This window comes from Lonchura striata, chromosome 3 (assembly GCF_046129695.1).
Source record: "Lonchura striata isolate bLonStr1 chromosome 3, bLonStr1.mat, whole genome shotgun sequence".
In the NCBI taxonomy this organism is placed as follows: domain Eukaryota; kingdom Metazoa; phylum Chordata; class Aves; order Passeriformes; family Estrildidae; genus Lonchura; species Lonchura striata.
In genome coordinates this window covers 83966174-83990611 of record NC_134605.1, presented here as the reverse complement: position 1 = coordinate 83990611, position 24438 = coordinate 83966174, and the positions used below count along the sequence as shown (strand labels likewise).

The 24438-nt window shown below is 38.3% G+C and overlaps 1 protein-coding gene across 2 annotated transcripts in view; it reads left to right on the top strand.

Moving 5' to 3' along the window:
• KCNQ5 (potassium voltage-gated channel subfamily Q member 5) overlaps window positions 1–22656 on the top strand; it is a 277344-nt gene extending 254688 nt beyond the window's left edge. For both annotated transcript variants that reach the window (XM_021553807.2, XM_021553816.2), the window contains exons 11-14: window positions 8032–8140; window positions 15783–15914; window positions 16756–16882; window positions 17229–22656. In XM_021553807.2, the coding sequence (XP_021409482.2) occupies window positions 8032–8140; window positions 15783–15914; window positions 16756–16882; window positions 17229–18170 (1310 nt within the window). In that variant the 3' untranslated portion in view covers window positions 18171–22656. The remainder of the gene's footprint in view (window positions 1–8031; window positions 8141–15782; window positions 15915–16755; window positions 16883–17228) is intronic.
• Window positions 22657–24438: the final 1782 nt, after the last annotated feature.

The window sequence follows — 24438 nt, the reverse complement described above, 5'->3', positions numbered from 1 at the left end:
TTTTCTGCTTAAATCATGCCAGTCTTGTACCAGCACAGCTGAATTAATGAACCAATATTGTGTTGTGGATGCAGTTTTCTGTGAGGGACAAAAATACCCTATTATATTTGTTTTCTACCATCCCATGCTTCTAAGCCTCTGAATGAGTTATTGTGCCTTTACTGTAACCTAGAGACATTGTGTGGCTTTTTGAATAAAACATCAAAAGCGTTCAGCACTGGAGATATTACAAAGATATTTCATTTGATTAATTAAAAAGAATTCTCTAAGGAAATATTTGATTTCTTGCACCATCCCCAAACATTATACACTCACATGACCTCTAGCCTTTCATTCCCTACAGAGTACTTGCACAAAATCCTGAGGGTAGAGTATATTATAAGAGCCATGGAAAGAATGCAATTCTGCCTTTCAGCCCCCACATCCTCAGTTACTACCATGTAATTTATGTATTGCAAAAATGACAAGTTTTCCTTTCAGTAGCATAAACAGCTTGACCTTGGATAAGGTTCACTTGATGTGCAGAAGTCTTTAGTTGGGTTGCTTCTACATCTAAGCTTAAATTTGCTGGCTTAAAGTGAAGCTGCATGTTGTCAAGGTTTGAATGAAATTTATTAGCAATATATCAATCTGTGCTAGACAAGAGATTTATTTTCTTGTTATTGCCTTCCATAGAGCAGATAGAGCTCCCATTTATTACCATTGTCACTGTAATTAACTACGAAGATCTGGCATTCTGATCTAAGCTCTGAGTTATTTTTGTGAAAAAAAGTACAGGCCATTGGTTTTGAGGCATTATTTTACTATATTCCAACAAAAGTCCTGGCCAAATGAGTCCACAATGTAGTCTCTTTCTTTACAATACCTCTTGAGGAACTTGCTGTGCACCATTTCTACCATTTCTCACTGGACTCAGTGGTCATGGGTAAATGATTATTAAGCTTAGCTCTGTGAGGAACAGCAGCAGACCATCACACAAAAGTATGATTTGCATGAGTTTTGGATACCCTCATCTGCAGTGAAGACTATACAAATGAGGTAAGAACTAATTTTGAGAGGATGCTCATAAAACTTCCCAACCATATGTGACCTACTCGCACCATATCTGAAACATTTGAGGAATAGTTTTATTTTTATGAAATTTTACCAAGGAAATCCTTCATAGCTTTTTAAAATACAGGACTATCCTGTAGATACCTGTAGATACCTGAATCTAAAACAGCTATCATCCTCTAACCCTTTGCCCCTGTTTATGACCTCCCTCAACAAAAATACCTGGAAATCTCCCAGGGCACAGGACCTCTGAGGACCTTATGGAATATCAGACATATCTCAAGCGATGTGTGCTACAGGGTTTTGCAGGGAGACAGTCAATTAATTGTGACATTTAGCTCATTAGTCTACAGTTCTAGATACTATCATGTGTATCTGCAATTTATTTTACAGTTTTTACTTATTGGATGTGGTATATCTAAAATAACAGAAATGTATAGCTAAAAACGCATTAAAGCCATAGATTTAGAGTCACCTTCTTTTTCTTTTCTCACATGGCTATCTAAAGGTGCTGGCTAATTTGCTACTATTTATAATAAGATCAGCCTTTTGAGCAGCATAATTATTGTGCATTTAATGAATTGTTTTTAGAAAGTCTCCTGGTCCTCCATATAATCATTCAAAATTAAAAGGATTCCTTTTTAATTAAGTAGTGGGAGCTGTTCCATGAAATATTGCCAGTGCAGAAATTTCTGAGTAGTCAAATAATAACTAAGGGAAGAGAATGCTAGAATTTTAGATATTTGGAACTTGCTTGCATTATATGATAATTGATATAAATTAGGTTTCTCACCTTAAAAAATTGCACCTTCAGAGAAAAAAAACTATATCATTATATCCAGAATATGTAAAAAACTTTCCACTAATTCTATCTTCCATTTTAGCCAAATCAGAGGACTTTCAGAAATGCTTTAACATGGATAATGTTGTTAGGGATATTCTTTAAGGTACCCTGTGTCATATTGCACTGCAGTTCCCAATGATGTCCTCTTCTCCTCCCCATCTGGAATGCTTTGTCTATTTCAGAAGGAAGACAAGGAATGGGCTATTGATATAGCACTACTGAACTCCCCATCAGTACTGCCAGTAGAGTAGAGGCTCTGGTTGGGCATAAGGCAAAGTTTACAAGCTTGTGCAAAAGTGCACCTCCTTACAGAAGGCACCAGTTTCCTTCCTTTTCTGAGAAATTTCTTTCTAACACAGAAATGGCAACCATTTCATAAAAACTCTCTGTAAACAATATTTTAAAATGTTGTCAGTCTTATTCTCTCTTATTTTTTCCACTTGAACACTGTTGTCTACTTACCAGGGATTTTGGTTTCGTTTTCTAGAGAAATATTAAGTATCTAATGTGAAGCGCCCATCACGGAAGTACTTGTTCCACCTTCTTCCTTCTTTCTTGATTAGAAGAAAGATGTTGGTTTCTTTTTCTGGAGATCAAGGAAATAAATACATAAATTCACTCCCTTGGGCCTCCTTTTTCTGGCCTCTGCTCTAGAAAGCATGAAAACATGGGCTGCTGCCTTTCCCGCTCTGGGGGTGCTTTGGGCATTCTGATTAAGTTCCATCACAATTAGTGTTGCTCTCTTTAGTTTATTTTTCCTATGGAATTTAGTGAGTAATCAAAGTAAAACAAAGTAAGTCAACTATGTGCTGAGAGAAATTCAGCTTGTTGATGTTGTAAAGCAAAGGCAAATTGGAAAGAAAATCAGTTATAGGGGTAATGACAGGATTTTGTATTCATGGTTCAACAAACCATGAGAACTTGTGAAGACGTGAGAAGTTTCATGAAACATATTTAAACAAAGGCACTAGGCTAAGACACATTTCATTTTTAGAAAGGGAAATTACATTAATCACATAAAATAAACCATGAACATAAACCATCAAGATGTTTGTACATAGACTAATTTTTGAAGCGAAAAAATTAATAGATTTTGTGAAACATTCTATGCATGATAACATCTGTGGAAATACTACAAAATATGTTCAGGATATCTCTATTTTTTTGAGAATATAGGCTAAATCCCTAACACACAGAATGCTTATGGTGAAGAAAGGCACTTCAAAGGCCAGGTAAAGTTGAGTGAAATACAACTACCTTGCAGGCACCCTAGGCATTACATAGAGCAGCACAGCAGAGGCTCTATTTGCTCACAAAGGAGGCTGAAAGAATGAATAATGAGAGTATGAACTGCTGGCATTGCTTCTTGAGCAAAAGGATTCATCTGAGCTCAGAAGCCATGGACCCCCATGCAGCTGCCTGGATCCCCCTGCTGCAGCAGACCTGTGCAATGGCATCTCCCACAGCAACAATCGGTCCCCCAAAAGCTTTGAATTTATGTCCAACTTTACTTGTCCAGAAGATAGATGCACCGAATTACCCACTCATTTTCTTTCTGACCACTCATACAGAAAATTAGTCTAGAGATTAGTGTGTCACATTGGTGTGCCCTGCACTGCTGCCCTGTGCAGCCAGAGAAGCTCTGTACTCACATGAGGCTGCTGAGCAAGGTGGGGAACAGGCTGTGGAGCTAGCTGCATTATGACTTGCTTGGACTTTAATTCCCAACTCAAACTCTCAATTTTAATAGCAATAGTTAAAAAATATGACTCAAAGTAACTCAGCACCTGTGAAAATTAGGCCATCATCCAATTTTCACCTTGAGTCATACATCTGAATGAAAATCAATCAGACTTTTTTTCCAAACCAGTGTGTTTTGAACCAAGTCAACACAACATTGTGCTGTAACATAAGTAAGTGCAAGTCATGTGCAGGCTATCATCTTCAGGCACTTATTGAGATTTTTCCACATTGTATTAGTTTTGCATGGCCTGGTTCTTGGTAGTGGGGGGGCACAGAAGTGGTTTCTGTGAGAAGGTGGATTGTCAGCCTCAGCAAAATTATTTATATCACCCACATGAAAGGCCCTAACTACCTCTTGCACAGTCAGAGCAAGATCTAAGTGCTTCATAAGGCTTCCAAACAACTAATCAGAAGGTCTGTGTTGGGATCACCATACAGTCACTGTGTCAGAAGCACTTCCATAGGATTATTCATTGTGTTGGCACACAAATTTATTAATGCCATTTGTTGTTGCTAGCATATTGCTGTTCCCAGAAAACAAAACATAAAAAATCTTTTTTATTCTGTTTAACAGGCAGATAATTACTTGGATGTTACTGACACTGAAAGCAAGGAGCTATGAGAGTGATAAGGGCAATGTCAGTTTTCCTAATGCCAAAGCATGTTATTAAACAACAGAAAACACTTCTAAGGACACATACTATTTACAGAAATAACAAATCAAGCCTTGTAAATAACTTTTGCACAGAGTAATATGAAATGCAGCCACAAACTTGTAATTTTTTTGTTGGTGACATATAATGCTTTAGAACAGTCTAATTTTTTTGCCCATTCATTTGTGGTGATCATAAATGACTAGAGTTTGCATAAAAAATGCATAAATACTGTGAAAAACAGGGAAATATCAAGACAATTTTACTGGCTTGTGCATGCCTCTTTAATTTATTGGTAATTGCTGCTCTGCTGTGTGATTAAATCAAACACTGTTTGGGAAGAAAGAGAAAGAAATTAAAAAGCGGCAAAGACCAGACAGTAGCCCAAGGTAAATAATGTCAAAGATTATAAGACAATAGCAGATGCCTCATCAGTTGTGAAATAAACACGTTCTTTATTTAACGTCAAAACACATACTGAATTCTAATATGCCGGTATTAGAAAAAGGTCTGGATTGTCAAGTGGACTGACAGCCCTTCTTAAAGAGACTTGCAGAGGTTTGTCTAAATGTGTATTAAAAGGAATTTGAGACATTGTTGAGGCCATATACCTGAGCTGTCCATGGAACAGACTTGAAAGCTGGTTAGTTTGTGGTAGAGATTGCTGGAGAGAAAGAGAGACTAGGGCTAACCCTAGGTAAGACTGGCAACAAAACAAGGCTAATGCAGAGCAGCTGCTGCCCACAGCTCCTGGTGGAACCCACTTGGACCATGCGCAGCCACCCCAGTGGAGAGCAGAGGATACAGACAAAGGGTATGGGGAAGGATGAAGATGTAGATGTGAGCAGGGCTAGACATGAGCTGGCACTGGGAGGTCTAGCTGCCCCATTAATGCCTAAGAAGGGCTCTCTCTGGGAACAGACAGCAGCTTGGAGAACATCGCTTAGCCCCATCTGGGAGCTGGCAGAGGTTTGAACAGCTGGAGCTGCTAAAGCAGCCAAACTGACCCTAACTCAGCCCTGACCTCAACGATGAACTCGAGAGGGACAGAAAGGATACAAGTACATCTCACCTCGTAACTATGTGGTACACAACATGAGCTTCCACTGGAAAAATTCATAAGAATGTGAACTTTGATTTCAGTGGTGTTTTAAGCTTGACTTTTTTTTCTCTAAATTGCTACTACGCATTTCCCAAACTTTTTCCCAGGTCTGCTCAGTATCCGAAAGAAACATTTATGTTTCCCATAGGAATCAAACAAGGCTATAGCTTTTCAAAAGTTTTATTGACCTGTGGTACTGACTGTCTGCCGTAATGAAGGAAATTCACATCAGTGGAATATTAGAAAGAAGAAAGGTGATTTATTAGGAGCAGCATCTCTTATTAAAGGTGGCTTAAATTTCTAAGAATTTTCCAGCATCTATCTAAAAATTTTGCAGAGGTTTTTATCCACAAGGGAGCAACAAAAACACTATAATTGCACCACACAGTTCTCAAAACAGTTTTGCAAAGATGCCCTTTTATTAATGACACTGTACTTGGCAAAGGACCCAGGAACCGTATCTGTGAGACAACCATACAGAAACATGTTTATTTTAAACTTTCAGGTTGGAGTCTCCTGTTTCACTGAGTTTAGATGGCTATAGCTCTTGTGATCTGAGCAGTATTTTTCCTAATTTATACTGGTATAACTGAACAGATTCAAACCTTAGAGAGTCACTGGAAATACCAGTAGCATAAAATGCTCTGGTTTTAATATGGCACTTATAAAAGAGCTGAGAGATTTCCACACTGGGAGAGGTAACTGGAGAGGCTGATCAGATGTGACACCTGGAAAGTTAGTGTCGTGGAATACTTAGCATGTCCTGAGATAGTGGTTTAGGTAGTGTATATACCTATCAAACTAATTATAAAGTTTATTTTAGGTAGTGACATTTCTGGGCAGGGACCCAAATGGTATTGAGGCAGAATGGGTGGAGAGATGCACATTTTACCAATAATAAGCCAAGTCAGGAGTGAAGCTCATGAAAGAGTGCAGGATAAAAATACTCCTGGCATCATAGCAGTCATGACTTAAGTAATAGCACTTCAAAGTTTTGTATGAAAATTTGACTTTTGCAGTTTAGAACTTAATTTTCAATGGTTGCATTTGATTGTTTCACATGGACTTAAACATTGGCTATAAGCCATCTTTCTTTATTAAGTTATCTGTCAAAGATGAATTCACCTGTTATTAAAAGCTACAGATGTTTCTCATAAATGTACCAGTTCAGCAACAGTAACAAAAAAAAAAAAGTGTTCCCAAGGGTAATGAACTAGCCAGACTCAACTAAAAAAAAAAAAAAAAAAAAAAAAAAAAAACTAAAAAATGTGTGCAGCTGAACATTAAACCTGGGAAGAAACAATGAAGCAATACCAGTTCCTGAAGACACTGTACAAAATTGTTTATGCCAAGATGGCAACCCTATTAGATTTAGAAGGTACCATGACATTTTCAGGCACTTTTGACTGACAAATAATATTTTTCATCTTTAATTTGCAGTCTTCCTGAAAAAGGAATTTGAAAGAATGTCCTGTAATCATTTGTGTCTGACATTTGTGCTTCAAATCTGCTAATAATTTAAACCCCTGAAATTATTTACTTGAAGTGTTTCTGAATTACTAAACCTGTTGTTTTAAGTAACAGCATGAATGTAGGCAGCAGCCTTGGATTGGGAAGAAATCTCTTTTATTACTGAGGGTTACTGAATCCCATCTTTTTCTCTGTTTCATGTTACTCATTTTACACTCTCTTCCTCATGAAGCAGAGACACTTACGTGATGAAATACACTGACCTTGAGTAAAATTCTTCTGGGCCCTTGGACTTTATTGCAGTTGAAGAAAGGTGATTTGGGAGGAAAAGCACCTACCCCACAGAATTTTCCTGTACTTCATGTGCCTTTGAAATATAGAGGATGTATGGGCATCCATGACCCTGCCCTTCTTGCTCCATTTGTATTTCAGCACATTTAAGCTTTTAAACCACTTGGTCATGCATCAATACCTGTTTTATGTATTGAGTATAATGGACACTTCCGAGATTTCTAGCTAATTCCCAGATGGCAATTCTGCAGAGGTAGTGTTTAGGAAATGTTAAGGATCCACTTTTTTCCTGGTAAATAGGTACAGTAACTTGGCTTAAGCTCCAATAACAAAGAAAGCCTGGAATATCTACATGACCCTGAGGTTTAACGTGGCAATTATTCATTCTTGGTAAAAAAATATTTTGTTTTATTTTCACCTGTAATAAAGTGTTGGGTCATTCCACAGCCTGCTTATTAAATGAAATGGCTCTTCTCTGTCTTAAATGTTAGGTTGAGCCATAGTGGTAAAACAATAGCATCTTTTGATTGTGTGATTACATCTCTTAGTTCGCTGCTTTCCCATAAAACAGAGAATGTGATTAAAAACCATGGGACATCAGGAATAAACATTCTGGTATTCAGATATTAATTCATCTGAAAAATAATACAGCATTCTTCCTTTCTAATTTTTACTATTTACTCTTGGACTGCCAAGGCATTTTATGACACAAGCATGACACACACAAGTAGATCATACAGCTCATAAACTGATGGAGGTCTATCATGCTTGATACGTAGTCCTTCTTTTACCAGAACCACAGTGCAGGCTGTTAGAGAACACTAAGGAAGAGATTTTTAAATTTCTCTTATTTAGTCTGCTTTTGTCTTTTGCAGCTGACACCAGTCTTGGAACAGATGATGTTTATGATGACAAAGGGTGTCAGTGTGATGTGTCTGTAGAAGACCTCACCCCTGCTCTTAAAACTGTCATTAGAGCTATCAGGTGAGTAGAAAATACTGAATGAATAAACACTTGAATTTCCTTTAGTTAGGATACTAATAAACTGCATGTCAATTCATAAAACGATAGTTAGTTGAACTTATTACATGGCTATATTTGTTACATAACTAATGTTAATATATTATGCTTCCTTTCTATTTTATCTAAGTCAAAACATTTTATCAGTTCTGTTATCAGATTTTCAATATCCAAAAATGTTACATGATTTGACACAGACAAGAGAGTAATAAATGCTGTTTTCCATTATCTCTTATGTTATCAAAATTATAATTTGATGTACTTTTACTAAGCATGTATCACCTTGCCTGGACAAATTATTTTCTTTAAAAATATGGTGGTTTATTGCATTTCCATATTCCCGAGACTGTCATATAGCTTTTATTGCAAATTTCTTCTGGTAAGAACTGAATAATTACATTCATTCAATTGTGCAAAGCCTTGCCTACTACTATCCGCTAAAGTAAATACAATCCAAATAATTTAAAACAAACAGTCTCCTTTTCCAAGAAAGTAGCAAACTGCATTGAAACTTATAAAGTTACCTGCATTGAAAGTTTAAACATGTCATTCACCCTCTTGAGTCTGCCAAGGCTATTTATCTTCCAGTGTATTTTGAAGTATAAATGCTGACAGTCAAGAACACCCCCATGAAATGTACAGCAACAAGCAAGGAGAGCTCAAGGATTCCCTGTCTGCAGGCAGCAAAACTCAGTATATCACTGGGGGCCACCCCACTGGCTCTGCATCACAGACACATCAGTGTCCAGCACCTTCTCGGGTGCAGGAAGGCAGGCAGACAAACAGGCAGCAGCCAAAAGGAATTTCTGCAAAATCTATGGAAAGACTATGTTTTCCTGTACAGAAACCCCTGCCTGAGTTTTCTCAGCACTATAGGAAGAAAAGACTCGAGCTTTTTATCACATAATTTCATACAGTGATAACCTATGGGCTACTTGTATTTCCTTCCCCTTTTCCATTGAGTAAAATGAAGACAGATAGCAAGACAGCCTGTTTCTGAAACTTTTCTACTAGCACAGACAGCTTGATAGATCATTTGCAGACATCTTCTCCTACCATTTTTTCAATCTGCCTGGAAATTACCTCATAGAACAATTCAGATATCAGGCCTGTGTCCACAGCCACTGCAACTGGCAAGCCAAATGTCACTGCTGAAAACCATCTCTTGCTAGCAATGTTTCAGCAGGCGACAGAAATCCTTTTTTCACAGTGGACACCCACCCACAAGAAAAGCCTATTCCCTCAAATGGAAACTGCTCACATTAGGAACAGTCAGCATAATCCATTGACTTTGGTGTCAAAGATACTTCTCTATGATACTGCATTTTAAACACACTGGATAACTCTTGGCTCCAGGTGCACCTTGCCACTTGTCCTGACAAGGGATAATCATTATTCATACTGTCCAAATTCCTTGACTTCACATTTTAATATTTACCTCATGGAGCTCATTTTCTAGGGGACCACTGGATTGTTCAGTGCATCATCTGCATTTTTGCTTGGTGTTCCTGGTCATTATCAGCTCAAACGGAAAGCAACCAAATGTGAATGATGTAGTTGGAAAACTCTCCACAGTACTATCCACAGAAATGTTCTAATAAGAGGAGCAAAGGTGCGAGATTGTTTCAGACATGTACTATTTAACTGATGAGAATCAAATTTTTATATTATCTCCAACTTTTACTCTGCCTGCCTGGCCTACTAGAAAAACAACTCATGTCACCACTGAAGCTGAGAATAAGAATCTCTACTTGCCATCAATTAGCCATGAATCTCTCCCTGCAAATTTTAGTGTTTAGCAAGATCACAAGCGACACATGCATCTTGCTTCAGAAACTTACCTTTCCTTGACACCTGTAAAGCAGTAATATACCATGATCTTGAGACTTCTGTATATGCTATACTTTAATCTCCCAAAATCAAGAGACTGATAATTCAGTTCATCAGGTAGCTGATACACCTCTTTCTGATTATTCAGAGTATCTGTTACCAGACTGCGCTGGGATCTATGCAAACATCTGAAGAAGGATCTGAGACTCTATATAGTAACTGTAGAATTTCAAGATGATAACATCTGCCTATATGGAAACTTTGTGCCTCATTTTGAAGTTCGTTTTTAGAAACAGCTTTGAATTGCAAAGGCAGTGGGGGAGGGTAAAGGCTGGTTTTCCTTTCATGCTGATATACAGAGGCAGGCAAAGACAGAAGGCACTTACATAGTTTTATAACGCACTAGGAAAAGATCCCAAATATAAACACAGAACAGTTGAATCCATTCTTGATGCATCAACTTGAAAAATTGCTATAAGGGAGTCTAATTATTTTTTCCTGTTTAGACCTGGGTACAAATTGTTTTACAAAGACATAAACGGCCCTTTTGTTTTAAGGGGAAATTAAATTAACAAAATTAATTTATGCCTGTGGATTTACAGAGGTAGGTCCTCTCTCAGTTTTGGAATCAAAACATTGTGGGTGAGGTTTTTTTTTTCTGTGCATGGAGCCTAAAATATGCTGCTTATTCTCAGGTTGCACAGCCTTGAAATAGCAAAAGACAAAAACTGGTTTATTTATAATTTTTCATTTTGGTAATTTCAAAGTCTACTGTGTCATTTTTGACTGTTTACTTATATTTTTTCCAGGGCTACTTTTTTTCAAAGCAGTTTTTTAAGTAAATAAACCCTCCATTTTCCATTTTGTTATAGTCAAAACAGAGGATGGAGAAAACAGTCCTTTCCTGAAAAAGTTCTCAACATTTTGGTCCTTTCCAAAAAAGACAGGACTCTCAACTAGTCCTACTGAAGACCCACCAGGCAAACCTGTCTGGTAACATGTCAAGCTCTCAATCTGCTCTCAAAGCCTCCTAAACTGAGTCTTTTATCTCTCGTGCTGCCCGCTCCATCCCGTCTTACTCCACAAGCTCTCTGTCAGGAAAGATCAACTGAGGGAGTAGGGAAAGTACAGAAAACCTGCTCAATGCATTTGCACAAAGTTGGGCGAGCAGAGAACAGATGGGCAGTGTGGTGGAACATGGTGTGCACCACAGCATGCCTTGGGCCCAGTCAGGATCAGTCCTGCTCGTCCACAGCCTCTGGCTGGGATCAGAGCAGTGCACAAAGCAGTCCTTGCTAGCAGGCCACTGAGTCTGTGTGCCAGCAGGGTCTTCAGCACTACTCAACTGTCCCGTCTTGTTGTGAACAAAAAGCCAATAATATCCTGCAGAGTTCCTGCAGACTGACAAAAAGCATTGCCTTTTCCAGCTCTGTTAGTTTACAATGATGAATATGTATAAAAGAGACTAAAAGGAAGATTAGGATAGCTTGTTTCCCTATATTGTGATATCTCTGATCATTTTCCATAGCAAGAAGCACTCATTTCAATAATACTTTCCACATGGAAATGATGGAACTACTGTACTATTTATGTAATATAAAATGAGATTTTAGTAGCATAAATAAATATGCAATAGAAAATAACTGCAATGGCAGGAAGATGAAAGTACTGACCTAATAGGTCTTTTCTGTCTTTAACTCTAGTGATTGCAAAGATATGTTTTCATTTGTTGCTAAGAAAAAAAAAAAATAACTGTGGCTAAATGTAATGAAACTTGAGAATTCTAGAGCTGATAAGCTGTATAGTTGAACAGTCATACATATTTAACAGACAAAGATGGAAAATATAATTTACCGTGTATGTTCAGTCTTTGCAATGTTCCTGCAACACCTATAAAATGTATTTTTAGTAGCCATTTTGAATTTGTTTAATGTAGTGTTTCAGAATCCCCTCTTTCTCTTTAATCCAAACACATTGTTTATTTTCTGCCAGATGGTATTCAGAGCCTAGGCAAGGTTCTTATACATGTGGTTGGCTAAGACAGTGCTGTACTTGGGGACAAATCATGTTTCTGGCTGTTAGGGGATGAGTCGGGTTAAGACATGAGAGAGAAGACAATTTTGACTCACTTGCCTCACATGTAGCGTCTCAAATATCTTTGTCTGCTGGCCTCTCTGTTTTGGATCCTGATCTCTTCTTCACATTCATTTTTACCAGGAAGAAGGAATATTTGGCAAGGTAAGGGTAGTGAGACAGAGGCACCAGCACAGGTAGATCTCTATACACCTGCTTTCCTCATGTTGTAGGTGAGCAAACAACTTGGGGTCACCTCATCTGGCTATGGATAAAACAATCTACCTGACTTTTAATATTCAAGGCAGTAACCATGTATGATTCCACCTGAACCCCAGAAGAATGAAGCTCTGTTTCTTCCTGAGATAATGACAAGACTGACAAGACACAGCTTATGTGAATGGCATGAGTATGACAGGGCTGCACGGAGGATTAGAGATCATCTAACCTGGTGCCACCCTCAGAAAAGTGCACTAAATGACAAGCAAAACAACTTTTACTACTGGAAGGGGCAACATGAATGCAAATTACAATGCAGTGAATGCCAGGGAAGATATGCAACATGCATGGACAGAAAGCACTTAATTTAAGAGCAATGCTAGACCTGCATCTGAGAACAGATAAATGAAATGGGTGCTGCTCTTGGCTGCTATGGGTCAATAAGACAAAAGTTGGTATTGGACCCGTAACTTTCCACAAATGATCGGGGTACATAAAGGTTAATAGGACCTGTGGTTTAGCTATTAATTCGAGACAAAGCACTTTAATATATTGGTCTGCTTCAACAGATGATTTTTTTTTTTCTGCTCTTCTATGTATCACTAAAATAAGCTACTTTTTATAACTGCTACCAGAACGCTGTCACGCTTGTGGTTTGGGTGGGTTAACAACAGCGCATCGTCTGCCGCACGAGCTCCGAGCTCCCAAGCGCCGCCTCGCCTGACGGCACAGCGCGGAGCGGACGCGGCGCGGCCCCGCCTGTGACGGGCCTTGCTCGCCCCCTGCTGGTGCCGCCGGGAAGGGCAGCCCGGCCCGCCCTGCCCTCCCTCCCGTCCGAGCTCGGGGCTGCTGCTCCGAAAAACCGCGGGGTGCGTGACTCGGTGCTCGTTTTCCCCTTTTTGTACGGATGGGTTACCTGCAAATACCTTTGCTTTTATCCCACAGGAACGCACAGTCTACGTACTGGTGCATGATCTATCAGGATGGGTGTCCAAACATAAGGAATCCTGCAATGGTTTGGGTACAGCCATTTAGTTCCGACCACCTGCTATGGGCAGGGACACCTCCCATCCGGTCGCTCCAAGGTTGTTCGGGTCTTGAGACCAGCTTCCTTCAAGCCCCATCTAACGTGGCCTTGAACGCTGTCAGGGATGGGGCATCCACAACTTTCCTGCGTGATCTGCTCCAGAAATTACCAACCTCACAGTACATTAATTACATAGGGATTTGAAGATACAGGATGCCAACTGATTTTAAAAAATTGACACTAAGTAACTATGAAAGTTCAACCAAATTTCATAACTGCAAAGCAGTTGCAAGGCTCCATCACTGAAATAATTCAATTTTTCTTTTTCTTAATTAACTTTCAGGCTTTTAAAATTAGTTTTTTAATAGTGTGATATTTTTTGTACAGTTTATGTAAAATTTTCTGTACTTGAAGAAAAAGAAGTAAGCAATATGGGTCTGTTATAAACCCTGCTGAAGTTAATTAAAATGGAATCACATGAGCTAATACCTAAACCAGAAATAATAAAGTTACAGCTCACTGATACAGCTGTGATGCTTTCAATTCTGTTTGACTTCTGAACATTATGAACAAACTGCCTTGATAAGCAAAAAACTGTTATAAAGCTGCAAAGTAGTAATGAAGACTTTTGTGCCAACTGATTAAAGAGCTTCCATGGTTGTTAATAATAATTAGTCTTCTGCCTCTTCCCTTGTAAAATCACCCAGTTGTGGTAAATTCAGTTGTCTTCAATTATGCCAATAGTCGTCTGGCTCTTCTTTTATAATAGAGTTTCATATTTTTACTTTATTAAATGAAATGCATGAAGTAAACATTGTGACCACTGAAACATAATAATAGTAACAACAAAACTATTATACTGTCTTATATGTCAGCTGCATTATTCATTTTTCGTAACCTCAAAAAACAACTAGATTCAGAATATTAGGTTGTCAGGGTCTTATAAACCAATATCTTGGCATAATTTGACTGCTAAACAAAAAAATTCTGCATCCCTGATTCATCACAACTTCACAGGCTTCCAGATTACAAAAGATACCAAAAGCCATTGGTCTGTAGAATTAGCTAGTAATCCAAAAGAGAAAAGCCCAATATATTTGAAAGTGCGTGGAGATCAGTCCTGAAGTGTCAAGTTTATGGACTGCTCCTAACATGCCTTTTCCATTTTTAATTTCTACAATCAGAATCAGAATCATAGTTCAAGTTCTAAACCAGCGACAAACAATCTCATTTTTAACTGAAAGTCACCAGAATTGGAAATACAAATATGCTAAGTACCATGAGAAAAGGCTGACATTATCTGTAAGAATATTTATGTATGATACAAAAATCAGTAGAGGATCACTATATATTATCAAGGCAACTCTACATACCGATTATCATAATATCTATCCTAACTATGTGAAGAATGACTTAACAATCATTAACAATCTATTTTTATCAGAAGGTGAGAACCATGTTTTGAGTTTCATTATCATTTGTTGTCTTACAGCTGCTGAATACATATCATAATAAACACGGAGGGAATATATTATCATTAATGTTGGCATTTGGGATAGGATAACAACTTACAGTCTCTGCTTTTTCAATTGCAATAGATAGCAAATATCAGCAGTCTGGCCCTAATGGGAATTCATAAACTCTGCAGCACAGGCCAGCATGGCTAATGCACCTGATCCCTTCTCTTCTGTCCTAATTCTTATGTAAACCAAGGAAAACTTCAGGTTCTACCAGTCTACCAGGAAAATCATCTCACTGTAATTTACTTTCCAAATTTGTCAAGGAAAATTTTCAAGGAAAAATTAGTGAATGCTAATTAAGCAATAATTCCTATATATTTGAGTAGGGAACAAACATAAAAACTTCTCTTCAGCCTGCAAAATTTGATCTTAAGTCAGCAAATAAGTTGAAAACGAATATTTAGGCCAGAATGTTAACTAAAAAATAAAAACTGATGAAAATTTAATGGGGTGCTTTTTTTTTCTTCCCACAGAGGAGAGCAAGGAACTGAAAATGAACACCAGAACAAGAACACTGTTATTATAAGTTTGTGTAATCGACTCACTAAAGAAATCTTTCCTGTAACAAGAACAGAAGTATCTTATGCACAAATGTAGCTGACATTATATCTCACTCAAGTCAGTGAAACTAATCCCAGGTTTGAGTCAGGCATACCTTTCATCTCAAGCATCTAGCATAAAAAAGTCCAACAGGTATATATTGATAAACTAAACCTGCTCTGCAGTCTTCAAAACAGTGTTACCCGATCTCTCAAACAATTCAAAGACATAGCTACAGTGCATTTGTACTTACAAAAAACCATGTGAAAGTTTACCTGCACAAACTGTATTGAAAATACCTTCCATTTAAAAATTGCCTATCGAATTTTTTCAATGAAATATATCTATGGTTCTTCAACTGTTGAAAATTAACCTATAAAATCCCTTTCCCCCACAGAATTATGAAGTTTCATGTTGCAAAGAGAAAGTTTAAGGAAACGCTTCGTCCATATGATGTCAAAGATGTCATTGAACAGTATTCAGCAGGTCATCTAGACATGTTATGCAGGATTAAAAGTCTTCAGTCACGGTAAGGAAAGAATTAGTAACACTCCGCATAAGCATCTAATGTCATTCACTGCATAAAATATATTGGCAACGTTTAACATTTCTGTGTTATGTAGCTTCTCTTTCTGTGAACACAGCTGAGCCAGAAATTGAATTGTGGGCAAAACCAAACAAAAAAAACATATATCCAAATTTTTCTCAGAAAATAGAAGTCTGAAGAATAGAAAAGGCAATCCTTTATCTGTAAAGTCCATTTGCAAACAAGGACTTTAGTCAAAAGGGTGAGGAAGACATTGAGAACTGCCTCTTTCCCATCCCATATTTCCTCTTTTCACATAAAAGAAATTGAGAACTACTGGTAATGTAGTATTTATGCAGGTTTTATGTTAGAGATTCCCAGCAATAGTAATTTAAAAAACCAAGCCAAACAACATTATATCATATTTATCATTATCAGAGAAGGTTAGAGATTCCTGGTTCAAACTGACAACTGTCCCAGGAGTGGATGTTGTTGGGGGAGCTGGGGAGTGGCACTGGTATGTTTGTTTGTCCATAAGATCAAGTTGTTGGAGATGCCACCTCTTTTTTCCCCCTTTCAGCAAGACTTGCCTTGGCTTTCCCACATGATGGCTAAGTTCTGGTTCCTGGTTAGCGCCATCAAAAAAAGAAAAGCAGTCTAATATGCTCAAAAATCACTTTTTTTTTTTCTTCATTTCCCTTAATTAATAAAATTGTTTGTCTTCTTCTTTGAGTGCTTTCCTGAAGTACTGTGATCTTTTTCATTTTTAACATATAAATATAGCAAACACTTCCACATCTATGCCAGTTCCAGGAATGGCAACAGCTTTTGGTTTCTCTTACAGCGTTGACCAAATTCTTGGGAAAGGACAAATCACAGCAGATAAAAGAAGCAGAGAGAAGAATCCTGCAGAGCATGAGACAGCTGATGATGTCAGTATGTTAGGGCGGGTAGTCAAAGTGGAGAAACAGGTAGAGTGATTATCTGTGTTACTTTGTCTTGCTTTATTGCTCAAACCTTTTCTGCGTTTTATTGCCAGTTCCAAAAGCTGAACAAGAAATTTTTTTTCCTAGTATCTGCTTTGTTTATATGTTGAAATAAAAATTATTTGCATCTTATTACCTTAACCTCTTCTCCCCTTTTCTCAGCTTGCTTATGAAAAATGTACATGGCTTCTGACATTCTTTTTCAAGGGTCAATAGCACACATCAAGCTACTTCCATTTTTCTCTTCAGCAGTTACATTTTCCCTTTGCTTGGGTTACAGGTATTTTAAATTAGTATTTGGCACTAATGTTGACCTTTTCCTCTCATATAGGTACAATCCATTGAATCAAAACTGGACTGTCTATTAGATATTTATCAACAAGTTTTGCGAAAAGGATCTGCATCCGCGCTCACTTTGGCTTCATTGCAAATGCCACCTTTCGAGTTTGAGCAGACTTCTGATTACCAGAGTCCATCAGACAGCAAAGATTTGTCTAATTCTGCACAACTTAGTGGATGTGTATCCAGATCAGCTAGTGCCAATCTGCCTCGTGGCCTACAGCTTATACTGACACCAAATGAATTTAGCACTCAGGCTTACTGTGCTTTTAGTCCAGCTATGCATAGTCAAGCAACACAAGTGCCAAATGACGGACCTGCAACAGTAAATAATACATCAAACCAAATAAACCAGACAACTAAGCCAGCAACTCCGACAACATTACAAATACCACCCTTCTCATCGATGAAGCATATCAATAGGCCTGAGCCCATTCATATTATTCCTGTAACAACACAGGAAAATATTTCTAATGTCACCGCTTGCCTTGTTGCATCAAAGGATAATGGACAAGTTGCACAGCCCAGTGTGACAAAGGATCTCACATGGAGAAAAAGTCTGGATACAGAAGGGGAACCTTTGCTCTCAGTTAAACCTGTAGTGCAAATGGATTTAGGAAAATCTTTATCTGTACAAAACCTTATACAGTCAACAGAAGAACTGAATATACAGATTGCTGGCAGTGACTCCAGTAGTTCCAGAGGTAGCCAAGATGTATACTCCAAATGGAGGGAGTCAAAATTATTTATAACGGATGAAGAGTTGGAGACAGAGGCAGGGACAGAGACTACTGAAGCCATCTCGCGCCCGTTAGTGGAAGCAACTCTCTCTGCTGACTCTCTAAGGACTGGAATATCAAGATCATCTCAAAACATCTGCAAGCCAGGGGATGGTACAGAAGCACTCAGTCTGCTCCATGTCAAACTTAAATAACTTCTGACTTTCTTCATTGGCTGGGTTATTCCTCTAGTCATACATATCATAGCATGAACTGTTTTGAAAGCCTTTTTAATAAGATAAAATCACAAAAATCAGGATGAATCTGCAAAGCAGTTGAATGAGCCCATATTTCCTAGTTGCATGAAAAAAGCATGTCTAAGCAATGGCTAACATCCAAATTTACACCTACAGTACAGCAGCCTTTCATGTAGTACAGTAGGTTTAAATGAGTTGCCTACAAAGCTAATGCTGCAGGATGTATCAAAAAACAAAAATTTGAGCATTTAGACCTTGTGCTGTTTCCATGGGGCAGAAGTAAAAACCTTAAGGTTTAAAGCACTTTGCTTCTGAACTGATTAAATATATATATATAATGTCCTGATTTAGATGATAGTTTATGTTTACAACAAAAAGATTATCTACAGCTGCTAGCAAGGTACCAAGGAAATGAGAAACATGGGGTTAGAAATGGCTGCCTGTCGCAAGATACAAACATTAACTCATCAGTAATCAGTTATTTTTATCTCTGAAGAACAGTATGTTAATACCTGATTTTTGGTGATCTAGTGCTGTGGCAGAAGTACCTGACACACCACTGTCACATTGTTCTATATAACAAGAACTATTTTGTTACAAAAGATTTGTATTTTAAGGATTGGGTCTGGCCTCAGAAATGGATAATGTAGGTGACTGCACTGAAAATTCAAAGGAATCTCTCCTTCTTCCAGTCTCATTGAGAAGCTGACTTGTGAATCTGAACCATTTTGGCAGCAGTAGGTGAGGGAAGGAAACAGGTGCTGCCTTTATTGTAGAAGCAATATTTCCTTCTTGTAAAAATTTTGGCAATTTTCCTTGCTGTCCCAACCTGATACTACAAAAGCACTTTCATAAGGCTGGGCAAGAAGGGAAAATGAGGAACTCAAATACAGAGTAAAAGTAAAGTGGGCAGAACAGAAGAGAAAGACAACATAATCAATGGGAAAATAAATAATAATATGGATTTAGATGGGCAGGGAGGGAAATCATCCCAGAAAATAAAACAAGAAAGGTAAAGATGGAAAAAGTTTCATGCTTTTTTCCTCACAGATACTGAGTGTTAAAAAAAAAAAAAAAAAAAAAAAGGCAAGGGAAGAGGAGAGAGGGAAAATTGTCCCACTCTTAGCTCAACACTATGTACAGTAATTTCTTATAAACTTTCCAACATAAGGATCTCAGCAGACTCCTTCCTGCTAAAACCCAAGTTTTCAAATTCAAAGCCTACATCAGACTGAGCATTCCTGCCTGATGCATCTTCTTTTTTTCTCTTACTCTAGCCTACACTTCACTTCTGCTGAGGTGCACGAGCAGTGTTAGTGCCTGCCTGCACATCCCCAGCAAGGCTTTGCCACTGGGAGAGCCCTTGCAGAGCCTAAACAGGCTTTCACTCTTCCCAGATGAATGAGGTTTCTGTGTGTTCCCTCCTGCCAGATTGTCACCCCACCTGGACCACAGGCTTGTAGACAACCCAGCTTGGGCTCAGCTTCCCTCTTAGCAGCAGGAATACAGAATGTATGGTTGTGCCAGTGCCAGCTCACTCAGGGCAGTGTTTTCTCAAGGCCCAGACCCACTGGGAACTCGCTATGTACATCAAAAACATCACTCCAGTCTTAACTGTGGCTAAATGCTGTAGATTGTATTGTGAAGGAGCTGATCTGTTTACTATGAAACCATTGTAACTTATGCTTCCATTTGCTTTACAGAAGTATTCCTGGATGTTACATGAAAACTTTATTATGTGAAAGTACGTGCAAACTGTAGAGTGTATATATTGTGTCATTATATGGGGTCCATGGATGGTACACTGTGTTCCATGGCTTATGCTGGAGCAAACTTCAGTTGTTAAATCCTGAAAGACACCTTGAAGCACAATTTCCTCACCGCTGATTTGCCATATAGTTCACCACATTCAGCCTTTCCTGTTTCCTTTTATGTGCAATCTGACCATACCGAAGCCTGATTACAACAGCAATTTTGTGAGGATAAATACATTTTTTTCCACATCTCAGTTCACTTAACTGTTAACTTATTTGAATGTCTGCAGTTTATCCAGACAGATATGTAAGTTTAAAGTATTGAAAATTTTAAAATTATAATAGTTTTTTAGGCTATTTTTTCCTTTTTCTTGTTTATGGTGCCTTTCTTGCCTTTCATGTGAAGCCTCCTGCTGACCTAAGCATCAATGTGTCATTAGGTTCAGTTAAGGAGCAAGTGATTGGGCACATGGCAACTGTGTGCCCATAGTGAAACTCCCTTCCCCTCCCTGACAAGACCGAAAATCCAAGGCATCATGAATTGGACACCACTTTTCCACCTTCATCTGCAGGAGCAGATGGTTGCATCCCCATTGCACCTGGAAAGCGTCGATGGGAGAACTGAGCAATGGCCCTGCCTGTCCCAGTTCTGCACAGAAACAGGGCCTTGGGGTTTGCTAATAATTTATCTCATGGAAACTTGGTATTTTTGCCTTAAATGAGATGCTTGAGTCCTTCTAACTTTAAGTTAATTTATTTAATACAATTTTGTGCACAAAAGAATGAGTTCTATAAATTATGTATGAAAATATTAATGTCTTTACAAAGTACTGAAAAACCCAGAAGATCGTATCTTTTCAAATTAAGGTTTAAAATTCTAATTTTTTTTCTTTTATGCTCACCATTATTATTATTTTTGTAGCTGCAAGTTTTATCATATAGGATTTTTTAACATAATATTGATAGAAAATAGAAAGAGTAGTGAATATATGAAATTTTAAAGAGGAAGAATTGTTTGTTTGGACTTTTATAAGCTTTACTCGTATTTCCTCATGAGGAGTTTCTATGCTCTCTCTTTCAAAGACAGTGTCATGACTGACAGTCATTCATTGGTTTCACAAAAGAAGGGACTGTCTGGCTTTTCAAATCTTGTCCTGAACTCCTTATTAAAGTCCAGCTCATGACAACTAATAAGATTTGTCCATGAGTCAGGACGAAAAATATTTTTTTTTCTGATTTACAATCCACTTGAGAATTGTTTGAAGAGAGAAGTTGAAATTAACTAAGAGCTCCAGGACCTAAGCCTTATCTAAATAAGTGTTTTCTGGTCAGCATGTTCTTCTACCTGAATGAAGAGAGAGCTGAAAAGAATAGTTTCAATGACTATTATTTGTTCAAAAATTTGTATTTGCTCCTGGCTTATATGATCTATACTTTTTATTTAAATATGAATATGATGTTTTAGCCTAGGGTTCAAGATTGCAAAGATCATACACTTTTATTTACAGTGCCCACAGTTGTTCCATATGTTTTTGAGATACTCCTACTCAGAGTGACTGCTCTCATTATAGTATGGTGATGAGTAATTCACCTGCTTATCTGTGATAAGTCAAATCATGCTGAATTGCTTATGTATAGTAGAACATCTGATGTACAGTAGTATTTCTGGATTGGGACCTGCAATCCTTACTCAAGCAAAAATTCTATGGAATTCATTCATTCTATGAAATTCAAGAATTTTTCTTGAATTGGGAACTCAGATTCAAATCCTGATTTTGGTGGGCATCTGTTTGAAGTGAAAATGGTAATATTCCAGTTATTTCCTGAGGAAACTAATACTTAGCTGACTTTACCCTTGTCACATTGACTATATAAAAAATAACGCACAAAGTATTGATATAAAAAGGGAAGGAGAGAAGGGATATTTTTTAAAAGCACAGAGAAAATCAGAATATTCAGAAAGTAGGAATAAGCAGGAAAATAAAATATAACAGCAAAGGAATGGAGGAAAAAAGGGTTTAAACACCCGAGGCTAAATTCATCCATGGATGGTTTCACTGTCTTCAATGAATTCACTGCCCAACTGGGTGAAGCTCAGCCTCCATTGGGATAATCACTCAGTTCCATTGACCTTGCAGGAACTGAACCACCTATACCAGAAATGAACTTGCCTCTCTGGGCCAACTTTTATCCTGACATATATGTCATGCAATCCTTTTGGATTCACTGGGTTTGAACGAAATACGGAAAATAATTGGTCCCAGGTATTTCTGCTTCACATTTTTTTTCCAAGTGTGTTAACTGACTTTATTCAAATGGATTACAACATCACACAATGTGCTGTCACTGTCTAAAAATCTTAATTTGTTTTTGAAATAAGATTTGTCCCCTGCAACGTCAGTGGAAGCATGTAATATGTAATATTTTCCTATCCATCCATCTGGATGCAAATGTGGCCATTCATTCAGCTGTGGCCACACACAGGGCAATTCGACATATCCAATGTCATCTACTATTGGAAGCATTTTTGACTTCTTTGAAAGACAAAAAGAAAGTTTCGTAGCAGGCTTTGAAAGCACGATGGCTGCTTCCACTGACACTGCAGTATTAGCCAGTACATTACAATGTTAATTGTAAATTCTTGACAAAGTTGAATCCATATCGTTGTTAATAAAAATGACTTGAAAAGTGCTGTGACTACTGAGTTTTTTTCCTTATATAAAAGATTGTATGGTGTGACCATATATAAGGCAAAAAAAACCAAGCTTGCTCATTGTTTTCCCTTTAAAGTTTTGTAATTACTTAATAAATTGACCAAAACACCACAAAGGAAGTTTATTAGAATAAAATGTGCAGAAACCAGTCTGACGTTCAATTTCTGGTAACTGTTTACAGCAGTTTAGTTTCACTTAATGTTGCAGCTCCTCCAGGAAAATGAGCTCTGAAGTTATTGCTGCCTTCCCTGTTTGATAAAGGGCAATGGATTCAGTGTTGGCAATGGGGGGCCTGTGTGGGGAACAGGATTTCTCATGGAAGGCACATCTGTCATCTCAGTTTAACTTGAGGCCTAGGTGAAGCTGTATATTCTGCATTTGACCATGAAAGTTGCTGTGGAATATTGCACCAAACCTGAACCACTAATTTGCAACATGCCTATTTTTTGCCACAGTGCTCTTCCTACAGCCTGGCTGAAGACAAGCTTCACTATTTGAGTGTAAAATACTAGAGAGCCTGTTCTTGTGGTGAAGTCACTGATTCTGTGGAGGCTTCAAGATTGGACCCAGATATCTCAATGTGCAGGTGATCCCCAGCCTCTCTGATGAACATCATCTTAAGATACCGAAATTTAAAGCCACAGTAGGCGGAAAGGTTTCCATGTTAGCCAATGTGAACACTACCAAGCTCTGCCTAGGAATAAGCAGAGGACAGGGAAAGAATCAAATGTACACATTCTGTTCTTGTGTTAAACCAGGCAGCCTTGCTTCCTGTTTGTGCAGAGCTGTTAGAGAAGGGTCAGAAGACATCACAGAGTAGTTTTTCCTGATGGGTTACCTGGCAGATTGCCATAACTAGGCACAGATGGTGATATGTATCCATAAAGACACATGCATAAATGTTTACTGTCAAGCTCTGTAGAATAAGAATCCAGGACCCTACCTAACAAGGAAATTTAAACAACGATTTAGCATTTTTTAGTGTAATTGAAGGGGCAGGGGGTACGTTAGCTCTTTTTTGTTCTCATTTGATTTTCTCTATTTTTTTCACAGTGATGGTAATCAAGCTCTGACACGGTTTATCAAGGGAGGTTTTGGAATCTCTGTCCTTGGAGAAAGTCACAAGCCACCTTGGCAACTGGCTCTTGGTATCCTTGCTTGAGTGGAGGGTTTGAACCAGAGGCTTTCAAGCTCAGCCATCCTGTGATTCTGTTTCCAGTATTGTATCAGCTTTAGTACACTGAGTCATACTGAACATAAAAGCTTCATCAAAGCATCATTAAGGTGTCATTTGAGATTATGTATTATGACTTCACTTAAAAAATCAGACTGCAGTGTATCAGCATGACACCAGCCTGGGCACCTGGCAAAATTACACACAGCCACCCTCACTCTGTGGCATCCCCTGAGGCTGCCTGCCTTCTCCCCCCACCCTACAGACTTTCCACATGTATTCAACTATGTTCTTGCCTCTGCTGCCTCCTTCTCCTTCCTCCTCAGCTAAGCCCAACCCAGGGTCACCCTGTGCTGGCAGAGGAGCAGGGAGAGAGGAAAATCAGAAAATATCAGTATACTTCAAGTCCTTTCTCCAGTTCTGGGTCCCTCGCTGCAGGAAAGACGCGGAGGTGCTGGAGCAAGTCCAGAGAAGGGCAAGACTGGTGAAGGGTCTGGAACACAAGTCCTGTGAGGAGCAGCAGACGGAGCAGGTGTTGGTTATCCTGAAGTAAAGTCTTTATGGCTCTCTACAACTGCTTGACA